The 23,234-nt window shown below is 40.9% G+C and overlaps 1 protein-coding gene and 1 long non-coding RNA gene across 2 annotated transcripts in view; one reads left to right on the top strand and one right to left on the bottom strand.

Annotated features, from left to right (window-relative positions):
* Nucleotides 1–23,234, top strand: part of LOC144692388 (uncharacterized) — a 274,513-nt gene that overhangs the window by 163,457 nt on the left and 87,822 nt on the right. The gene's annotated exons all lie outside the window — the stretch shown is intronic.
* The window catches only part of stil (STIL centriolar assembly protein), a 69,380-nt gene that overhangs the window by 17,394 nt on the left and 28,752 nt on the right, over nt 1–23,234 (bottom strand). Inside the window, exons 5-11 of the mRNA XM_078561167.1 lie at nt 21,508–21,755; nt 20,171–20,254; nt 17,797–17,883; nt 15,073–15,223; nt 14,118–14,227; nt 2,638–2,752; nt 665–1,738 (exon numbers count right to left, since the gene is read on the bottom strand). Of these exons, the coding sequence (XP_078417293.1) occupies nt 665–1,738; nt 2,638–2,752; nt 14,118–14,227; nt 15,073–15,223; nt 17,797–17,883; nt 20,171–20,254; nt 21,508–21,755 (1,869 nt within the window). The remainder of the gene's footprint in view (nt 1–664; nt 1,739–2,637; nt 2,753–14,117; nt 14,228–15,072; nt 15,224–17,796; nt 17,884–20,170; nt 20,255–21,507; nt 21,756–23,234) is intronic.

The raw sequence follows: 23,234 nt of genomic DNA, 5'->3' as shown, positions 1-23,234 counted from the left end.
ACAACCTAACCATTTAGCTAACTGAGCTGACTCCCAATAAACTGCAAACTACCTGAGAAGCATGATGAGCAGAACAACTTGCCATCATTCTACTTAGATCCTACAACGGCAAGTGCCATAAATGATGAAACGTTCACAATTCAGTTATCGAAATTTCATATCTTCAGTTTTTTCTTCAACTGTGAGTGGCTGCCCATTTAACATAGCCCTCAATATTTAATTTATATTCAAATAATTTCTTAAAATTGACTTTGTTACCTCTAGACTTGGCTATTGAGGTCATCCAAAACTCTGCTGCCATGTTTTAACTCGCACCAAGTCTCATTCACCTAAAATCCATGTTTGCTTATTTACATTGAACTCTAAGATACTCTTTAAAACCTACCTCTTTGACCAAGCTTACATGGTTTGGTGTCATACTTTGTTTTGTAATGCTTCCCTGAAGCATTTGGGACATTTATTATGTTAATGGCACCATTTAAATACAAATCACCATCATTGCATTCCAACCACACACTCAAATATGACACCCAAGACAAATAATTGTCGATGTACATACTTCCAGTATACTACGATGTTTCTCTTTTTTGGACAGGGAGAAAAGGGAGAGAAGACAAATGGGGAAGACCACAAAATGAAAAAGGAACTATTAGGATTTCCTTACCTGAGCTTGAAGGAGCTTTAGTTGTCTATCCTGTTCCACTAGAATCTTGTAAGCATCAACAGGCAATCCCATTGCTCCATTTCCTTCTTGGTCAGGCTCCAGTCTTCCCATGGGAAAGTGTAAACACGCAGAAGGAACTGTGCACATTTTACACTGATTTGGTGGTGGTATATGGGAGCCACCAGGCAATTTTATCATGCTGCTATTTGGAGGTGAAGTGCTTCCTACTTGTCCAGGTAAACCCTGGTTTATTGGACTGTTATTCACACACAAAGTACTACAGTGAGAATTTGGTAAATAAGCTAGTGTTTGTTGGCATGTTGCAGTGCTACAGTCGTGACAATTAGGCGAGTGGACCCCTTTAGAGCCATATGTTGGGATATTTCCTTGCCAATTAGCATTCATTGAAGGCCCACAGCAGGGTCCATGATGTTGGCAGCAATTACAGCAGCTAGTTGGATACGGTGTATGAAAATGTGGCGGAAGCCCTAAAAGCTGTATTTCAGGAGAATGAGGTGGAAAGTTAGGAGTGTGCTGTAATGACTGTCGAATGGATTTGTTGGGAGAAGATGGCCCATGTGGCTGTCTTATGTTGGACATGGATTGCCAACCTCTGGGAGAAACTCCTCCTTTACCCAAACCAACGTTTTTTATTGGATCAACTATATCAGTGGACATAACCAACTTAGGTTGGTCTATAGAAGTGTCAGGCGAAGGTCCACTTGGTGGAGTAGAACAAGATGATGATGATGATCCAGAACTCTTCCTGACAAAATGGCCACCTTTCTGATGTTGCTTTGCTGGTCTTTCTTTAGGAGCCTTAACAGATGCTGCTGATCCACGTGAGAGAGTCAGATTTTTTTTTAAAGGAGGAGTTATAACTTGAGATGTCACTCCATGCTGCCCATTTTCAGAAGGTTCTTTGGTCAAATTAAAAGTTCCAGGTGCTCCACAGGTTTTCGTTGTCTGTTGTGGCTTATTTTGTTGCAGTCTTGTTGGAGTAAACTTTGACTCTATAAAACTTCCATCAAATACAAGTGACAGCTCAGGTACAGAAGGATAGATTCTTGGAAACTAAGTTAACAAAGGAAGATTGTAATAATTTTAATATGCACTTTGGAATTTAAGGCATTTGATGCAGATAACTTCTAAGATGGAAACTAGGTTTATACAGTTTGGCCATTTCAACATGCGTAGAATGTGCTAGGCTCCTGTAATATAGTGTCATTTAAAAATCAAAGTTCAAATTATATAGTATTACAGAATTTCATTTTAAACCATGAGGCTCAACCACTTTGCATGACAATTAGTGCTAGGGATTAAAAACATCACTGGAAATTTATCCAAATTCCAACTGTATATATCAAAATTATAGACTGAAAAATGTGCCTCAAGACTTTTTCTCTGTACTTTTGCCTCAAATGCATATTTATATTCTTGGGCTGTATACCTAAATGGTTGAAGACAAAAATAGGTTCTAAAGGGTCTGGCCACAAATGGGCTATTTAAATTTTACATGACCACAAGCATCTTATGCCAAGAACAAACTGCTACAGTCCTTTAAAAGGAATGAGTTTCTGGGAGAAGAGAACAATTCCATTAATGGGGGATGTAGCTAATAAGTTGCGTTTCAGCCAAGACCTGGAGAACTGGTGCTTGCATGCTCTGTCTTTGGGACTCAAAAGGTGGGGTTTTCCCAGCACTTTTCTTCCATTAGTCACAAGCTTGTTTTACCCGTTTCTAGAGACTGCTACAGGGTGGATGAACAATGTGCTATGTTATGCTATTGACTGGAATGGGATTTAAATGTCTTTTCTCATCCTTCTTTTCATATGTTTGTATCTTTTAAGCCTAGGCTACCTAACGTTATCATATTCTCTCCCAAATACTTGTGTGTTTCAAATGTCCCATGTAATTATCTTTTTTTTAAAAAATGCATCAAGAGTATTAAAAAGTGTGTAGTAACTAATAACCTTTTGGCCAACAGGATGTGGACTTGGTGTTGGTCTTGGAGAAAGGTCCTCTTCCTCCACACCAGAGTCATTGTCACCAATAGGTACCTTGTTCGAAACCAATTCACACCAAAGTCTGCAAAAGAAATTTTAAAAACTGAAATCAGATTTATTTATAATGGTGTGGAAAATCTCTACTGGTACACCTACTTAAAGCAGAGTTTTGCAACAATCTCAGCCCATAACTCTCAACTTGCCATTCTGCTTCTAGTTGAGCTTTATTTTTTTAATTTAGCTCTTAAAAAAATTCTGCTCAAATTTCATACTTTTAGTGCTTACACCTGCAGCACTGACAGGAACTCTAAGACACACAAAAAATAAAAATCATACATCAAAATATAGCCCAGGGGAAAAGGGTATTCCTCAGCTCTGGCCAGGAGTCCCTTCCATCAACTGAAAATCCTGTAACAAATCAAACCAGTTAGCTGCATACTTAATAGCCACATTTTCCTATATGAGCAGTCCCATTTAAATTTGATCACAGTTTCAATCTCACTTGTATGTATAAGACAATAGTGCCAATTTAGTTTTAATTTCTGGAATGCAACATGTGGCTCAGTTCATAGCACCCTCGCCTTTGAATCAGAAGGTTGTGGGTTCATGTCCCACTCCCGGAAACCAAGAACTGTGAATGTACTCGAAAGAGTTACATGCGATCTGTTGATAACTCGAAAGAGTTACACCACCTCATGAATCAGGAGACAAACTCTTAAAGATCAGAAAACTTGGAGAAAGATCATGAGCAACAAACAAAGGCTACATCTTATTTGAAAGCATCATATAAGTAACACAGGTACATCAAGTTAGAATAATTAGTGCTACTTATAGATTTAAATTGTATAACAACTCAACAAAATCCATCCATGGTTTACAAAGGAAATTAAGGGTATTATTAGAATAAAAGAAGAAGCTTTTATAATGTTGCTGGAATTGTTTTAGAAGCCAAAGAGCCACTAAAAAGGTGATAGAAAGGGAAAAAATAGAACACGAAAGACAACTAACCAGGAATTAAAAAACAAAAATAGTTCATAAAAAGGAGAGTAGCTAAAGTAACCTTCAAGGCAGACACAGAAGAAATTATCATGTGGAATGAGGAAATGCCAGAGACATTAAATATTAGCTCAACGTCTGTCTTCACAGTAGAAGACACAAATTACATATCAGAAACAGACGGCAACCAAGGGACTAATAAGACTGAGGAATTTAAAGCTCATTAATACATATAGAGAAAAGGTATTGGAAAAACTTAAGGGGCTAAAATCTGACAAATCTTCAAACCTGATGGCCTACACCCGTGTGTTCTAAAAGGGGTAGCTGTGGAGATAACGGATAACGAGTTATGATTTTCCAAAATTCCCTGGATTCTAGAACAGTCTCAATGGATTTTCAAAAATTCTTTCATGGGACGTGGGCGACACTGGCTAGGCCAACATTTTTTTTTTTGCCTATTGCCTAATTGCCCTTGAGAAAGTGGTGATGAGCCACCTTCTTGAACCACTGCAGTCTTTGTGGTGTATGTAAGCCCACAGTGCTGTATGGGAGGCACTGCCAGAATTTTGACCTAGCAACAGTGTGGGAACGGCAATTATAGTTCCAAGTCAGGATGATGTGTGGCTTAGAGGGGAAATTCCAGATTGTGGTGCTCCCATGTATCTTCTCTGCTGTCCTCATTCTTCTAGGTGGTAAAGGTTGTGGGTTTAGAAGGTGCTGTCAAAAGGAGCATTGGTGAGTTGCTGCATTGCATCTTGTAGATGGTACACGTTGCTGCCACTGTGCGTCGGTCCACTGGAGGGAGTGGATGGTGTGCCAATCAAGCAAGCTGCTTTGTCCTAGATGGTATCAAGCTTCTTGAGTGTTGTTGGAGCTGCACGCATCCAAGTGGAGAGTATTCCATCACACGCCTGATTTGTGCCTTGTAGGTGGTGGACAGGCTTTAGGGAGTCAGCAGGGGAGTTACACTCCAAAGAATTCTCAGCTCTGGCCTGTTCTTGTAGCCACAATATTGATATGATTGGTCCAGTTCAGTTTCTGCTCAATAATAACTCCCAGGATGTTGATAGTGAGGGATTCAGTGATAGTAATGCCATTGAGTGTCAAGGGTAGATGGTTGGATTCTCTCTTGTTGGAGATGGTCATTGCCAGGCACTTGTATGGCACGAATGTTACTTGCTACTCGTCTGCCCAAACTGAATGTTGTCCAGGTCTTGCTATGTATTGGCGGAATTCATCAGTACCTGAGAAGTCACGAATGGTGAGTATTGTGCAATCATCAGCAAACGTCTCCATTTCTGACCTTATGATGGAGGGAAGGTCATTGATGAAGCAGCTGAAGATGGCTGGGCCTAGGGCACTACCTGAAGATTGGAAGTTAGCAAATGTAACTCCACTATTCAAAGATAGAGGGAGAGAGAAAACTGGGAACTACAGGCAGTTGGTCTGACAACAGTTGTTGGGAAATGCTGGATTTATTATTAAGGAAGTCTTAACAATGCACTTAAAAATCATAGAATGATGCAACAAAGTCAATATGGTTTTACAAAAATGGAAATTATGTTTGACAAATTTAGAGTTTTTGAGGATGCAACTTGTAGGGCAGGTAAAGGGAAACCAACAGATGTAGTATAGTTGGATTTCCAAAAGACATTCAATAAGGTGCCATACAAAAGGTTAATATGCAAGGTAAGGGCTCATGGAATTGGGGTAATGTATTAGCATGGATAGAGGATTGGTTCATGGGCAGGAAGCAAAGAGTAAGCATAATTGGTCATTTTCAAGTTGGTAGGCTGTGACTAATGGAATATCGCAAGGATCAGTGCTGGGCCCTCAGCTATTTGCACTCTATATTAACCACTTAGAACCGAGGGTGATGTTTCTAAGTTTGTTGATGAAATAAAGCTAGATGGGAGTGTAAGCTGTGAAAAGGACACTGAAGCTGCAAAGGGATATAGACATGTTAAGCGAGTGGGCAACAAGGTGACAGATGGAATATAATATGATGAAGTGTGAGGTTGTTCACTTTGGTCCTAAGGATAGGATAACAATATTTTTTTCAAAGGTTTAAAACTTGGAAATGTTGATGTTCAGAGGGACTTGGGCATACTTGTACAAGTACACTGAAGTGCACTCAGGTCCAGCAAATAATTAGGAAGACAAAAGGAATGTAGGCCTTTACTAGCATGGATTTGGAGCCCAAGAATAAAGAACTCTTGCTACAATTGTACAGGGCTTGGTTCAGACCACAACTGGAGGACTGTGTACCATTTAGGTCTCCATATCTAAAGGTACACTTAGTTAGAGGCTGTACAATGAAGGTTCACTTGATTGGTTCCTGGGATAAGAGGGTTGTCCGGTGATAAGATGCTGAGCAAATTGGACCTATACTCTGAAGTTTAGAAGAATGAGAGGTGATCTTATTAAAACATACGAGATTCTGAAAGAACTTGACAGGTTAGACACAAGAGTCCTGCCTGTGGAATCCAGGATACGGGGGTACAGTCTCAGGATAAAGGGGCCAATCATACAGGAATGAGATGAGATCAAATTTCTTCTGAGGTTTGAGAATCTTTGGAATTCTCTAGCCTAGAGGGTTGTGGATGCTTCAATACATTTAAGGCTAAGATTTCTGGTCTCTCAGGGAATCAAGGGATACAGGGAGTGGGCAGGAAAGTGGAATTGAAGCCGAATATCAGCATGATCGTACTGAATGGTGGAGCAGGTTGCATTTGTTGCCCAGCCCTAACTGGCCTTGAGTAGGTGATGGTGATCTGCCTTCTTGAATCACTGCAGAGCCTCTGGTGCAGGTACACTCAGTGCTTTTAGGAAGGATGATCTAGGTTTTTGATGCAGTGACAGTGAACGAATGGTGATATAGTTCAAAGTCACAATGTTGGTGTGGCTTGAATGGGAACTTGCAGCTGGTGGTGATTCAATGCATCTGCAGTCCTTATGCTTCTAGGTAGTAGAGGTCCTAGGTTGTGCTATCAAAGGAGGCTTGGCAGATTGCTGTAATGCATCTTGCATATGGTATACATTCCTGCCACTGCTTGCCAATAGTTGAGGGAGTGAATGTTTAAGGTGATGGATTCCAATCAAGTGGGTTGCTTTGTCCTGACATTGAGCTTCTTGAGTGCTGTTGGGGCTGCACACATCCAGGCAATTGGAGAGTATTTCATCACACATCTGACTTGTGCTTTGTAGGTGGTAGACAGGCTTTGGGGAATCAGATGGTGGGTTACTCGGGGCAGGGTTCCAAGCCTCTGACCTGCACTTGTAGGTACAGTATTTATATGGCTGGTCCAGTTCAGTTTCTGATCAATGGTCACACCCCCAGGATTTTGATAGTTGGGGATTCAGCATTGGTAATGCTGCTGAATGTCAAGGGGAGACGGTTAGATTCTCTCTTGTTGGAGATGTTCATTGCCTGGCATTTCTGTGACATGAATGTTACTTGCCACTTATTATCCCAAGCCTGAATGTTGCCCAGGTCTTGCTGCATATGGGCATGGGCTGCTTCAGTATGAGTTATCACAAATGGTACTGAACACTCTGCAATCAGAGAAAATCCCTCCTTGTGAGCTTATGATGGAGAAAACACAAAAATCCAAGAGCTAGGAGCAAGAGTAGACCATACGGCCCATGGAGCCTGTTCCGTCATTCAATATGACAATAGCTGATCTTGGGCTTCAACTCCACTTTTTCACCTGCTCTTCATGTCACTTGATTCCGAGACACCAAAAATCTGAGTCTAAGCCTTAAATATATATTCAATGATGGAATATCCAAAACCCTCAGGGGTAGAGGATTTCAAAGATTCACAATCCATCGAGTGAAGAAATTTCTCTTCATATCAGTCATAAATGATTGTACCCTTATCCTGAAATTGTACAATGTTTCTGATTCCCCAAGCCAGCAGAAATAACCTCTCAGTATTCACCCTGTTAAGCCCCTTCAGAATATTTTGTTTTAGTGAGATCATCTGTCATTCTTCAAAATCCAGAACATGTAGGCCCAATTTACTCAGCCTCTCATCATAGGACAACCCTCTCATATCAGGAGCCATCGAGTATCTCAGGGGTTACCATTGACCAGAAACTTAACTGTGGCTACAAGAGCAAGTCTGAAGCTGGGAATTCCAAAGTGAGTGACTCACCTCCTGACTCCCTAAAGCATGTCCATCATCTTTAAGGTACAAGTCAGGAGTGATGAAATACTTGCCTGGATGAATGTGGCTCCAACACTCAATACCTTTGCTGTACTGCCTCCAATGCAAGTGCATCCTTCCTTAAATATAGAGACCAAAAGTACACAGTATTCCAGGTGTGGTTTCACCAAAGTCCTGAACAATTGTAGCAAGGTTTCTTTATTCCTGTACTTCAATACTCTTTCAATAAAGGCCAACGTGCCATTTGCCTTCTTGATTGCTTCTTTTACCTGCATGCTAACTGTATGTTCTTTGTACGAGATCATTGGTGAAACAGCTGAAGATGGTTGGGCCAGAATGCTGCCCTGAGGAACACCTGCAGCCAAGTGCTGGGGATGAGACGATTGACCTCCAACAATCACCATCTTCCTTTGTGCTAGATATGACTTCAACCAGTGGTGACTCTCCCCTCACCCCTCAACCCCCACCCCCCAACCCCAAATTCCCGAGTTCAACTTTGCTTGGGCTCTTTAATGCCACTCCTAATCAAACGCTGCTATCCTGTCATGGGCAGTCACTCTCATATCACCATGCACCACATTGACTCCATGCTGCTCCATCAGACTGGGCCTCAGCAGTTTTCCCACTGGTCTATCAGTGGAGGCTGCTGGCCTCCACTGGAGCAGGCTGCGATATTCTGTGCTCCTGCCTCCAGAATCGATCCACCAGCCCTAATTGGACAGCAAACAGAGGTGGCCTGCTAATTAGTCACCTCCTGGAAGATCTCTTTTGCCAGCGGATTGCTGACTCAAGTGGAGTTGAGACCCGGAAATGGTCCAGTCACCTGAAAATTTTAGGTGAAGGTCCTGCCTTTTGGGTTCTCTTCATAACCTCAATTCCCACTTAGCTTTGTAATGTCAACATACTTAGATACATTTCCCTCGGTCTCTTCACCTAGGTCATTAATATAATTTAGGGGGAGGCGGTGGCGTAGTGGTAATGTCACTGGACTAGTAACCCAGAGGCCAAAGCTAGTTCTCTAGGGACATGGGGTCAAATTTCACCCCATGAGATGATAGCTGGTGGAATTTGAATTCAATAAATAAAAAATCTGGAATTGAAAAGCTAGCCTCGGTAACAGTGACTATCATCAATTGTTGTAAAAGCCCAACTGGTTCGCTAGTGTCCTTTGGGGAAGGAAATCTGCTGTCCTTACCTGGTCCGGCCAACATGTGGTTGACTCTTAACTGCCCTCTGAAATGGCTGAACAAGCCAGTCAGGGAAATTAAGCATGGGCAACAAATGCCGGCCTTGCTGGTCACGCCCACATCCAATGAAAAAATAAATAAATAGCTGAGGTTCTAGGACTGATCCCTGTGACCCTCCACTAGTTACAACCTGCCAATTTGAAAATGCCCCATTGATCCCTATTTTGCTTCCTGCTGGTTAACCAATCCTCTGTCCATATTCATATTATGTTAAGTAAGGGTCCAAAATAAGAAAGCAAAAGTGTAAAGTGGATGATCCTACCAGCCTCATCGAGGTCCTCATTCTCACAGATGCAAGTCTTGTACATGAGTCACTAGAAGTTAATATGCAGGTACAGCAAGTAATTAAGGCAGCTAATGGAATGCTATCCTTTATTACGAGAGGGACTGTAGATAAAAGTAAGGATGTTATGCTTCAGTTATACAGGGCATTGGTGAGACCGCACCTCGAGTACTGTGTGCAGTTTTGATCTCCTTATTTAAGGAAGGATGTAAATGCATTGGAGGGGGTTCAAAGGAGATTTACTAGGTTGATACCTGGAATGAGTGGGTTGTCTTTTGAGGAAAGGCTGGACAGACTGGGCTTGTTTCCATTAGAGTTTAGAAGAATTAAGGGTGATTTGATTGAAGCACACAGATCCTGAACGGCCTTGATGAGGTGGACGTCAAAAGGATGTTTTCCTTTGTGGGGGAGTCCAGAACTAGGGGGCACTGTTTTAAAATTAGGAGTCCCCCTTTTAGGACAGAGATGAGGAGAAATTTTCTGAGGGCTGTGCAACTTTGGAACTCTCTGCCTCAGGAGGTGGAGGAGGTGGGGTCATTGAATATTTTTAAGGTAGAAGTAGATTGATCCCCTGGCCTAACAAGAATCTAAGGTTATCGAGGTTAGATAGGAATATGGAAATTGAAACAAGATTAGCCATGATCTTATTAAATGGCAGAGCAGGCTCGAGGGGCTGAGTGGTCTACTGATGTTCCGATTTCTTATGTTATGTTCAGCCAATTAAATTCATTCCACATAGTAAGAGAATGGCTATGTGCACTGGACACAGCAAAGACTCCAGGTAACAACAAGATCCCACTGAAATGCTAAAAGCCTGTGCTCTAGAATTAGATGTACCTCTATCCAAGCTGTTGCAATACAGCCACAACACTGACATCTACTTGATCGTGTGAAAAATTGCCCAAGTAGTCCTATGGCGAATGGTTCACCAGCTGAATCCCCAAAGCCTCTTTACCATCTTCAAAGCATTAGTTTAGATTGGCTGCAGTTACAACCACTCAAGAAACTCAACACCATATCGCAAAAGTGATCCACTCAATCGGCCACCTTAAATATGGCTTAAACATCTACTATTGGTACAACACAGCTGCAGTGTGTGCCATTTATAGGATGCACTGCAGCAACTCGCTAAGGCTTCTTCTACAGAACCTCTCAAACACACCACCTGTAATAATACCTTGAGGGACAATGAGAGCAGACATAACAGGAACACCATCATCACCAAGTTGCACACCATCACGGCTTGGACATATAGTCACCATTCCTTCATAGTCATTGGGTCAAAAATCCTGTAAAGCCCTACCAAACACCACTGTGGGGGTATCTTCACCAAACGGATTGTACAAACTACAGTTCAAGGCGGCAGCTTACTACTACCTACTTGAGGGCAAGTAGGGGTGGGTAATAAATGTTGGCCTTGCTGGTGATGCCCATATCCAAGAATGAATTTTAAAAAAATTTAATAGTGCACAAATAGGAAGTTATGTTGACTGTACCAAGTGTTTCTCATCATATTTAATGCTCTGTATATTTTATTAGCGGTCAAGTATCCCTTATCCGAAACCTGCGGGGCCGATTACATTTCTGTTTTCAGATTATTTCGGTTTTTGGATACCGCATATAAACTTACATTACAATAGCCTAAGCCTAGGTTAGAGGCAGTCTAAAGTGAATAAAGTGGCTAGAAAAGCATGGTGTATCACTGAATAATAAATACAGGGTACCAGTAATAAGTTTCTTTTTGATGTGTCCACCACAAAAAACGCAAAATAAACAGTGCAGACAAACAACTAGACTTTCCACACTAAAGGACAATGAAGTTAAAAAAAAAATGCAGTTTTTGGATGTGTTCAGTTTTCACATTTACAGATAAAGGATACTCGACCTGTACTGAATAAAACAGATTTCAAATCAAACTGAACGTAGTCAGCCTCAGATAAAAGCAAAATACTGTGGATGCTGGAAATCTGAAACAAAAACAGAAAATGCCAGAAAAACTCAGCAGGTCTAACAGCATTTGTGGAGAGAAAAACAGTTAAAGTTTCGAGTCCATATGACTCCTCTTCAGAGCTAAAGAGAAGTAAAAATGTGATGAAATTTTTACTGTTTAAGGCGGGGTGGAGCAGGTGAAGCTGGACAGAAGGCCAGCAATATGTGGGGGCAAAGGAGAGATTGACAAAGATGTCATGAACAAAAGGACAAAGAGGGTGTTATTGATAGTGGTAAGGGCTAAAGGAGGTGCTGATAGTGACATTAATAAAGAAAGTAGAATGTGATAATAGCAGGACAAGGGTAAGCACTCTGAAAAGAAAAACATGAACAAGTGACAGATGGCCCTTGTGGGTGTGGGATGGTGGGAGGGGAGGTGGTGGTGGGAAAAAAAGATCGAAAATAAGATAACAGGTGGGGATAAAACAATGAGTAAATTAATTAAAAATGAAAACAAATAAAATAAAAATAAGTGGATAAAAAATAAAAATGAATATTGAAAAGGGGGGTTAAAAAAAAGAAGGGTGAGGATAGAAGAGAGAATTCATGGTCTGAAGTTGTTGAACTCAGTGTTAAATCCGGAAGGCTGTAGAGTGCCTAATCAGAAGAGGAGGTGCTCCTCCTCCAGTTTGCATTGGGCTTCACTGGATCATTGCAGCAGGCCAAGGACAGACATGTGGGCATGACAGCGGGATGGTGTGCTGAAATGGCAAGCGACAGGAAGGTCTGGGTCATGCTTGTGGACAGACAGAAGGTGTTCCGCAAAGCGGTCACCCAGTCTGCGTTTGGTCTCTCCAATGTAGAGGAGACTGCATTGGGAGCAGTGAATGCAGTAGACCAAATTGAAGGAGGTGCAAGTGAAGCGCTGCTTCACTTGAAAGGAGTGTTTGGGCCCTTGGACAGTGAGGAGGGGGTAAGTAAAGGGACAGGTGTTGCACCTTCTGCGATTGCATAGGAAGGTGCCCTGGGAGGGGAATGAGGTGTTGGGGGTGATGGAGGAGTGGACCAGGGTGTCCCGGAGGAAATGGTCCCTGCGGAATGCCAACAGGGGTGGTCGGGGAAGATGTGTTTGGCGAGGGCATCATGCTGGAGTTGGCAGAAATGGCGGATGATGATCCTTTGAATGCGGAGGCTGGTGGGGTGAAAAGTGAAGACAAGGAGGACCCTATCATGGTTCTGGGAGGGAGAGGAAGGTGTGAAGGCAGGGGCACAGGAGATGGATCGGACACAGTTGAGGGCCCATTGGAAAGTGGCATTGTTGGAACAGATGTGACGGAGGCGAACGAACTGAGAGAATGGGATGGAGTCCTTACAGGAAGCAGGGTGTGAAGAGCTGTAGTCGAGGTAGCTGTGGGAGTTGGTGGGCTTGTAATGAATATTGGTGGACAGTCTATCACCAGAAATTGAGACAGGGAGGTCAAGGGAGGGAAGGGAAGTGTCGGAGATGGACCATGTGAAGGTGATGGAGGGTGGAAATTGGAAGCAAAAAACATAAATTTTCATGATCCAGACGAGAGCATGAAGCAGCACCGAAACAGTCAATGATGTACCGAAAAATAGAATTTTGGGAGGGGGCCTGAGTAGGACTGGAACAAGGAATGTTCCACATACCTCATAAAGAGACAGGCATAACTGGGGCCCATGCAGGTACCCATAGCCACACCTTTTATTTGGAGGAAGTGAGACAAGTTTAAGGAGAAATTGTTCAGTGAGAGAACAAGTTCAGCCAGGCGGAGGAGGGTGGTGGTGGATGGGGATTATTCGGGCCTCTGTTCAAGGAAGAAGCGGAGAGCCCTCAGACCATCCTGGGGATGGAGGTGTCGAAGGTTTGGACGTCCATGGTGAAGAGGTGGTGGTTGGGGCTAGGGAACTGGAAATTGTTGATATGATGTAGGGCATCAGAAGAATCGCAGATATAGGTGGGAAGAGACTGGACAACGGGAGAAAGAACAGAGTCAAGATAGGAAGAAATGAATTCCGTGGGGCAGGAACAGGCTGACACGATAGGTCTACCGGGACAGTCCTGCTTATAGATTTTGCTTTCTTACCTTAATGCCACTGTCAGCACTTCCTTTAGCCCTTACCACTACAATTAACACCCCCTTTGTCCTTTTGTTCATGACATCTTTGTCAATCTCTCCTTTGCCCCCACAAAGCGCTGGCCTTCTATCCAGCTTCACCTGCTCCACCCCCCTCATCACATTTCTACATTTTAGCTCGGAAGATTCATAAGGGCTCGAAACATCATCTGTTTTTCTCTCCACAGATGCTGTTAGACCTGCTGATTTTTTCCAGCATTTTCTGTTTTTGTAGTCAGCCTCAGTCTAACTTCAGACATTGTGCATATGCGTCTAGGCCATAGGGGAGTTTTGATGATGTATTCTCAGACACCAGTTTTGTATTTGATGAAGGCCAGCAGGAGTCAACATGCATAACACCCTTTGAAGGGAGATGATGGCACTATTGAACCCAAGTAGCTATCTATGTCAGATCCAAATGTGCAACAGTGCCCAGAGAGAACAGGCTTCTACCTAAAGATACTGCACTAGGTTTTTAAAAAAAGTCCTAAATGCACAACACAACTTAAAGAGTCAGATTGATAAACAAGCATTTGTTGCAGAGGAGGGGGATATTAATAAGATAGATTGGAGGTGCACATCTTTTCTGTTAATCTGTATAAATTGACTGGAAATGGCCTTCCAACATGCAGCCTAAATGCCACCTGAAATGCAATGATGTATTGATGTAGCACAATACTTACGAAGACTCCACAATGCTGCTAACCACCTCCTTAAAAAACTCACTCTCTGGATTTTTATTTTCATCACTTAGTTCAAATTCAATTGGCTGTTTTGCTGAAGACTCAGTGCTCTGAAAAAAAAACAGCTCAACTGCTCATAATATTAGGAGTTAAAACTCGTCGGGTAGAATTATCATTAGCAATTCACCATTTACTAAACTCCCAAACAATTAAAAACTACTTGCAGCATATCATCATTAACAAAAAAAATCCAAGACACTTGAGACGTGCTGAAAAACAAGTTCCAAGCCAAAAGGTGGACAGATTAGATGGGGTAACTGAAGTTTTGTTGAAAAGGTGGATTTTAAAAGGAGGAAGGGGGAGTAGTGTGGAAGGGGGAGGCTTAGGCAACTGAACATATGATTTTGTGTAAGTAAAGGCCGTCAGTGTCACAGAAACCAAAAGTGAGCAGGCTTGACAATACAGGATATATGAAGCAAGATCAACAAACAAGGTGTTAAAGGTGGTGATATGGGTCCAAGTCAGGATGGGCGTGTGGCTTGGAGGGGAACTTGGATGGTGGTGTTCCCATAAGTTTGCTACCCATATCCTCCTAGGTGGTAGAGGTCACGGGTCTGGAAGATGCTTTTGAAGGAGCCTTGGTGAGTTGCGGTAGTGCATCCTGTAGATGGTACACACTGTTGCCACTTTGCACCAGTGGTGGAGGCAGTGAATGTTTTAGATTGTGGGTGGAGTGCCAATCAAACAGGCTGTTGTGTCCTGGATGGCATCAAGCTTCTTGAGTGCTGTTGCAGCTGCACTTGTCCAGGCAAGCAGAGAATATCCCATCATACACCTAGCTTGTTCCTCGTAGATGGTGAAGGCCAGACAAAATTATTAGCAACAAATTGACTTTAAATGTTTACAGTAACTTTAAAGAGCGGAATGCTTCCTTTGAATAAACCCATGTACTTACTGTGCAAATATTTAACACTTCTGTACTAGTAAGCAGCTGGAAATCTAATTTCTGGTGCTCACTGCAAGGACGGCATTCATAGAACTCTGGCTGCCTATGTGTAAGTGAATACAGAACTAGAAGGAAACTTTTCTGCTCAGTCGAGAAAACTCTAAATGAAAAAAAAAAGCCAGAGGTTATTGCAAATAAAACAAATTTGTTTATTCATATAAAGACTACAATGCTTAAGCTTGCCACAATTAATGGAGTAGCCTACCCACCCTGCTGAACAGCACAAGTTGGTAATTAATACTTTACTTCCAAGGGAAGACACTAGGTGAATTGGAAGGGAACTTGAAGGTAATATAATGTTGCCAGGATCCTGGTCAATGCTAAATGTCGCAGGCCAAGGAAGTGCTGTCAAATTAACATTGGTGAATTGCTGCAGTGCATCCTGTAGATAATACATACTGCAAACATAGCACGCCTGTGGAGGAGTGAGAAGATATCCAGCAACAGGAGCAACAATCATCTGGACTGCCCTGCCCTGGAGTGTTATTACAGCTGTACTAATCCAGGCACTTGCTTGACTTGTTTTTTGTAGCTACTGGAGATGGAGGCTGAGGTGACTAGGGAGAGGCTCTTGAGCCCTTGGAAATGGGGAGAAAGATTTGCAATTCCATCAGTAATACCAACCAAATTATAGTTCTTTGTCCATATGGAACAAATGCAGAAAATTACCCTCAGTTTGAGAGATAAATAACAAGATAGCAATATGGAGGTCATGAGTTTAAATTCCACCATGGTAAACTGTGAAACTGAACTTGATAAATCTTTCATTCTATGGGCTAGCACCAGAAAAATGACAATGAAAACTGTCAGATTGGTTGCCAAATGGTTCAAGAATACACTCAGGAAGGCAAACGAAGCATACTGTACAAAAGCAAGAAAGTTATGCTAAACCTTTGTAAATCACTCTTCAATGTATTGTGTTCAATTCTGGGCACCATACTTTGGAGAGAGCATCAAGTCCTTGGAGAGGTCACAGGGGAGATTTACTAGAATGGTACCAGGGATGAGAGATTTCAGTTATGTATAAACAGGAAAAAGCTGTGATCCTTTTCACAGCTTTTGGAGAAAGTTTGGGGATATATGATGGATATGTTCAAAATTCTGAAGGGTTTTGAAAGAATAAATATGGAGAAATTGTTCCCATTGACAGGACAGTTGGAAACTAGAAATAACAGATTCAAGGCAATTGATAAAAGAACCGGGGAGGAACAATAAGGACTTCTTTTGAAAATCAACGCAACAACTTGTTGTGACCTGGAAGGCATTGCCTGAAAGGATGGTGTAAGCAGACTGAACAGTTGAATGGGAAAAAAATTGTATGGTTATGCAGAAAGTTCAGAAGAGTGGATAGCTCTTTCAAAGAGCTGGCACAGGCATGATGGGTCAAACAGCCTCTTTCTGAGCTGCATGATTATAACCAACTCATGGCTTCAGTCCAATATCACCTGACTGACTTAAATTACAGTGTAGCAATGCTACGTGTGCAAAACCAGTTAGTTGCTACAAACACCCCAACACCTTAAGGCAATGAGGGTTAGGCAATAAATGTAGCCTTGCTAACATCACCCATATTCCAACATAAAAACAGCTTTGGAATGCTCAGCCATACATTGTTATTAATTTTTGTTCCAATATTAGTAAATTCCCTAAAAAAACCCACTAATTTCTTGCAATTGGAACAAATTTTAATGCTTCGCTGCCCAGAACTGTTGAAAAATAGCACTAATAGTAATTTCGCAAAAAACCCACAAACAGCACATTAGCCAGAATTTTCGGGTTGGCAAGCGAGGGTGGGGCATGCTCGCCGATGTGTCATTCGGATTTTCAGTTCGCCGGGCGCACACCCAAGTCAGCTGCGCACCCAAACTGTCAAAAGCCTATTATGGCCATTTAAATATAAAAACAATAAACTGAGCTTCCCCATCCAACCTTAAGGTTGGCGGGCAGGCGAAGAGCCCAGGCGGCTTTTGCATTTGTCATGGAACCGCATCCACAGGTGGGATGAGGTTTCATGAAGTTATTTAAAGTTTTACAAACATTTTTAATAATATTCATAGACATGTCCCAGCTCATGTGACACTTTCACATGAGAGAACAGTCTTAAATTTTTTTTTCTTTATTAAAATTTTCAGAACTTAACTAATTTCCGAGGCAGCTTTATGTCTGAGGGAGATTTCTGTGCTCTTTTGCACGCTTGTGTGAAAGAGCGCACTCCTCGACTCAGGCAACCCCCACCACCCCCCTGCCTGCACAGGTAGTGCTCAGGGCTTCTGGGTGCGTCACGCTGGGCGGGCCTTAATTGGCCCGCCCACGTAAAATGGCAGCGATCGGCTGCACACCTGCTCCTGCCCAACCGCCTTCGATGGGGAGAAAATTCTCCCCATTATATTGGCACACTGTTTTGTTAAAAATTTTAATTTAATTTCTTAAATTACTAACTTAAGTTTCAAATCTAAGTATAGCATGGAATTTAAGTCAGACATTGGACATATTTAACTTCAGCATTGATAACCTGGAGTGCACTTAATACAGATTTCAGCAACAACATTAGAAGAATGGAAGGCACTAGATTTTAACTTCATGACGAGACACATTATGGTCCACTTGCAATAAAAGTTTGAAAATGTATTTTTCTTAAAGAATGGCTCCCTTTAAAAACTCTTTAAATCTCACCTCTCTTGAATGGAAGAGCTGAATAGATACCGCAAGCAGCAGGCCCAGACTTGTGGACTATATACATGGGTTGCACCACTCAACCAACTGGAATACCAAAAATGTGAAATAAATTTACAAAAGGAAGACTTTAAAAATATAATTTTCACATAAGATATATATTAAAAATGCTGTCCTCTCAACACGCCAGCTTGTAGTGACATTGCAAACATATGTTTTAATGTTGTTCAATAGGGTCATCTGACATAACATAAGAAATAGGAGCAGGCATAGGCCATTCAGCCCCTCAAGCCTGCTCTGCTGTTCAATAAGATTATGGCTGATCTGATTGTGGCCTTAACTCCAGGTTTCTTGCTGGCCCTCGTAACCCTCGATTTCCTTATCAAAAATCTGTCTAACACAGCCTTAAATATATTCAATGACCCAGCCTTCACTGCTTGCTAGAATTCTAAACACTAACCACTCAGAAGAAATTCCTCCTCATCTCTGTCTTAAATGGGAGATTCTTATTTTTAAACTGTGCCCCATAGTGAAGGAAAAAAGGTTAGTAACCTACTTTTGGAAAGCAGAGCACCTTAAAAACAAAACTGCAAGATGTCGGACTAACAGAAAAGTCCATTAAGGGAGGATCTAAAAGACACCTCAGGCCTGTTGCAGCCTGCAAAATGATGTTCTGAACTGTTCAAATCAGACTGTAAATTTACACTGAAGATTAATAAGAAAACAAATCCTTAATTATATAGGGATCTCTAACTTCAGCACCATCCAACCAGAAAATGTCAAAACTGCACAATAAGTCAACCCAAGTTTACCACACCCAGCACAGAAATCACTGAGTCTATTAGCCATGCATGAAGTGACAATTTCAACCATGCTAAAGTACTACCTCACTTCCCTCCCAAATTTAGAACAAAAATAAGTGACACACCTTCTTATCAGCAGCAGTTACAGAAATTATACCATCACCCTAACCCCAAAGCAAAAAAAACACAGCATCTACACTCTAATACTGCCCCTTGTCTCCAAATGATCCTTTACCTCCCTGCCCCCTGTCCCAACACATCCTCTCTATGCTCACCTCCATCAGTGTTCCTCTGCATCCCATTCTCACCACTCCCAGTACCATTATCAACCTCTCTACTTACTGGTTTTCTCCTCCCATTCTCCACTTTGATGCAATTATCTTGCCATCCTCCAACCTCACTTGACTTGAGAAAAAACATGATGTTGACTCCCTACTTGCAAGGCCACACAAAACCAAATAGTAATAAACACTTAGGTGTGCCTTCCAAGAGATTAGATTCTAACCTGCTTTAGTAGAGTCAATGGTTCAGATTTTTTGGTAGTAATGACAGTGAAACTGTTAGCATTCGCCATGATTATTCCTCTGAAACTGATAGTAACTCTGGAGCCTGCTCATGCATTTAGAAGCAGAAATCCAGAAGTTGTCAGTGAATTTTATACTTCTCCACAGGCTGTGTTGAAGTACCCCAAAGCTGCAATCAAGTAGAAATCACTGAACTAATGAGAACTTGCCCTCTTACACGATTAACCTCACTGTAAAAAAGAACCCTCAAAAGTTATACCTTGTTGAATGAGGTGCAAGAGTTTTTAAAAAGCATAACAAGTTCAGAGTTGCTGCTGGAGAGCTTCTATGGCCCTGGAAAACTAATTTTATATTTGTGGAATGTCAGATTTCTCCATTATGCTAAAATTTACATTTTAAAATATTTATCAAAGTTTACAACATTTCTGCTTCTACCTTAATCCCACATGTATGTCCTAATCGTTTATTTTGCTCTACATAAAATTTAATCAAAAGTAAAAGCATATCAGCACATTTTACTTCCTGGGTTGCTGTCAGAGAGAATAATTTAATGTGATTGGCTCCTTGATGACATCATTATTGCTGGGTTCCTGAAGATCCTTCAACTTGGCGCCAGATTCGAACTGACATTGGGAAAGGAGAAAAGCATGCCACAGAGATGTTACTAGATCTTTGCGGACAGCTTTCTTCAAAATCAATGGCGAATGCCATTGCTTTGCCGCCGGCCATGTGACCTGGGAAATATTACAAATTTCAGGAGCTCAATGGTGCTCATCACACTGCTTGATGTGGTTTTGGATATGAATTAGAAACATAAATAAACATCTTACAGATGTCATTTATAAACTTATGCCTTACATTCCTTCGGTTAATAAACATTACTGCTAAAATTTTAAGCTTTTACCTCCTGCTGGATTATCCATTATTGATATTGAAATTAACATGTCCTAACTTTCGCACCATTGTCCTTGTTATTCAACAATTTAAAATTGAACTCAAAAATTCTTTAACATGGGATATTGTATTATGTCATAATATTATACTTACATTCCTACTAAAGGCAAAGTGAGCACTTTTGGATCAGATTCAAGTATTAATAGAAGCTTGCGCGTCTGATCCATTGTAAGGTACCTGTAATTAATGTAAAGTGTCAGTTTATAATAGATCTACAAAGCAGAAAACATCCTAATTATGTACTATTTTTCTAAACTGATGTCGCAACACCTCGACTGCTATGTGATATCATACCTCTAAAATCATACCTATACCTGCAAATATGGATAATTGAAAATATGTTATAAAGTGTAAAAAGGTTGAGGAATTCTGAAAAACCCACAAATAAAAGTTACACCACCTCAGTGGGAGAGAGAATTGGATAATTATCTGAAGAGAAAAGTTCTGCAGGGAAAAGGACTAGATGAATTGCTCTTGTGGAAAGCAATAACAGACAGGCTGAATGGCCTTCTTCTGTGCTATAAGCAAAGATTCTATGCAATGGAGTTTCAATGGAATTTTCCCTACCACTTAATTTCAGCGGAATCCCCCCTCAAAATAGCACAAGTGGGTGTTTATGCCGCTTCTTTGGGAATTTCTATTGATTTACTACTAAATTACAATGAAAGATTGGGAGAACCACCTCCGCCTAATGGAAATCTCAGATAGCCATTTCCAGCAATACAGGAGTTTCTAATTACAACTTCTTGCAATAATAGGCACCTAGAACCAATTGGCCATTTACAGTAATTCTGCATGTGTAAACACTTCATTTCTGCATTATTTTACCGGGAGATGAGGCAAGGAACATAAAATAAATAATTTCTAAAAGATCAACTGACATGATCCAACAACACTTTTACGCTACATAGACATGGCATGACTATCAACAAGTATAACATATAATCGATACAATGACTAACCATGACTTCATCCAGTATTGGATGCAGCTGCATCAAGTTAGCTGCTGCAGTTAAAATATTGGCAAATTAGGAAAAAGATAAACAATTTAATAAAATGTGCATACTAATTAATAATGCTTTGATACAACAGCTTCATTATAAACTATTTACTTTATATTGAAAGTACATCTCCAACCAACTTGATATAATACTTTACTTTTAAACTTGACTCAATTATTCCCCAGCATTAGCTATACAATTATAAGAACATAAGAAATAGGAGAAGGCCATTCAGCCCACTCTGCCATTCAATGAGATCATGGCTGATCATCTACTTCAAAGTCATTTTCCTGCACTATCGCTATAGAAATCTCTCAGTCTTGAACATATAATTGCAGAACAAATCGGACATTGTCTTTAAATATCCAAAAGTTCATGAAAGAAATTTCTACAAACTTATTTCAACTATATTTTCATGTTTAAACTTACCCAAATTTGTATGTCCCTTGAACCTGAGAAATATTTAATGGGCTGGTTAAATTCCTTGCCAAAGCTGTAGGAATGATGGGAACGGCATTGATTGGAGTAGCATCAAAGGTGATTGCAACTGTAATGGCTGCCCAGTGAAGTTCAAGGGTCAGGTTATCCAAGTTCTCAATGCAGTTAATGCAACCTCTCATCACAAGGAATCTAGAAGAGTCAACTGTTTCCTTGCTACAGCAATAGTGGTACAGCATCTGGTAAATTAAGCACAATTACTGACAGAACTGCATGTTTCTTCGCTATTATTCTAACACAGAAACAAGAGTGTCAAAAGCCTTAAGGCTGGCTAGTTTAAAATTGTTGAGACAAGGATTGCCTCAGTCAATAGGTGACTTCAATGACTTCAGCCAATTAGGAATATATTTTAAAAAGCATTTATAAAAAAAAGTTAGGGAAGACGGTCTGTTGAAGCACATTGACCATATATAATTTGTATGCAGGACTGAACCTGTACAACTGAATGCATAACTATTTAATAAATATTTAGTTAGTTGAGTGATTGGACAAGCCTGATACTTTTGGGGCTGTTGTTGCAGTGCATAACAACAATGGAACATAGCATCTCTAGCTCTTTCAGGAGCAAGATTGTTGTGAAAACTTCAAGTGATAACAGGGTTCTGTCCTGCTAACATGAATCTGGATTCAAGGAGGTTGAGATCTCCATCATAAGTCTAGTAGCTCACCACACCACTCTTCAGGAGGACTAGGCAGGATTTTATAGAAAACAAAGCAATTTTGGAAGAAGTGTAAGTAGTCATTCTTGATTGTTGAATTCAATAATCAACGGGAAGATAGAATTTGATTCCAATGAAGCAGTTTGCCAAGTTTTGGAGGTCACAACTTAGACATGGTGGCGAGGGTTTTGACAGAATCACTGGCATTTTCAGCATGACACTGGACTTCCAAGTGTTAGAGATATAATCAGTTCTTGTCAGTCACCTATTGATGTGATAGTTCAATTTTGATTTTATTTTTGCAGGGCATATTGTAATTTTCCTGACTTGTTCACTTGCTTGAATGACTTAGTCTTAGGTTAGCATACCATAGAAATGGTGCTGAAAAGTTATATTTAAAAATAAAATGGTTAGCTCAGGAATACTGGCATTCCCTGGCATCCAATAGTAGGTTTTAGAGAAAGCAACAAAGGCTGTTATATTATTCAACAATTAAATACTAGAGAGCTGAATTTGACAGCTTATAACATGTGCTGCTGACAATTAGGCAAACTATAATTTCCAGTTTATTTTGCCTGCAATGCACATTTGCTTCACAGCTGACAGAATTGTGCCTCCTTTTATCAGGCTACACGATTAAATAAAAAAGGAACGCACATTAAACAGCAAAAGACAAAAACAACTTTATTTATGCATGTTGAGACTTTTTCAAAAAGAAAAAAGCTTGAAAGTTAGGCAGAGTAAAAATCCTATAAACATAGACATAAGTTTAAGTAATAAACAAAGCAGGTGGAGGAAATCCATAATAGGTCAAAAATGCACAACATCCACCAGTTTATTCTCACATTTTAGAAATAAATTAGGCTACAAAATTTGTACAAGCTTGCATTGCAAGCTATGGGTGTCTAATGCTAGATAACAAAAGCAGGGCCAAGTTATTTTAGATCACTGCAGAAGGGAGGGAGGAAGAAGAAAGAAAAAAGGGAATGTTGAGCTACT

The sequence above is a fragment of the Cetorhinus maximus genome, chromosome 17, assembly GCF_964194155.1.
Source record: "Cetorhinus maximus chromosome 17, sCetMax3.hap1.1, whole genome shotgun sequence".
Classification (NCBI taxonomy): domain Eukaryota; kingdom Metazoa; phylum Chordata; class Chondrichthyes; order Lamniformes; family Cetorhinidae; genus Cetorhinus; species Cetorhinus maximus.
Note: the sequence above shows the minus strand (reverse complement) of the source record. Positions and strands in the feature narration are given on the sequence as shown.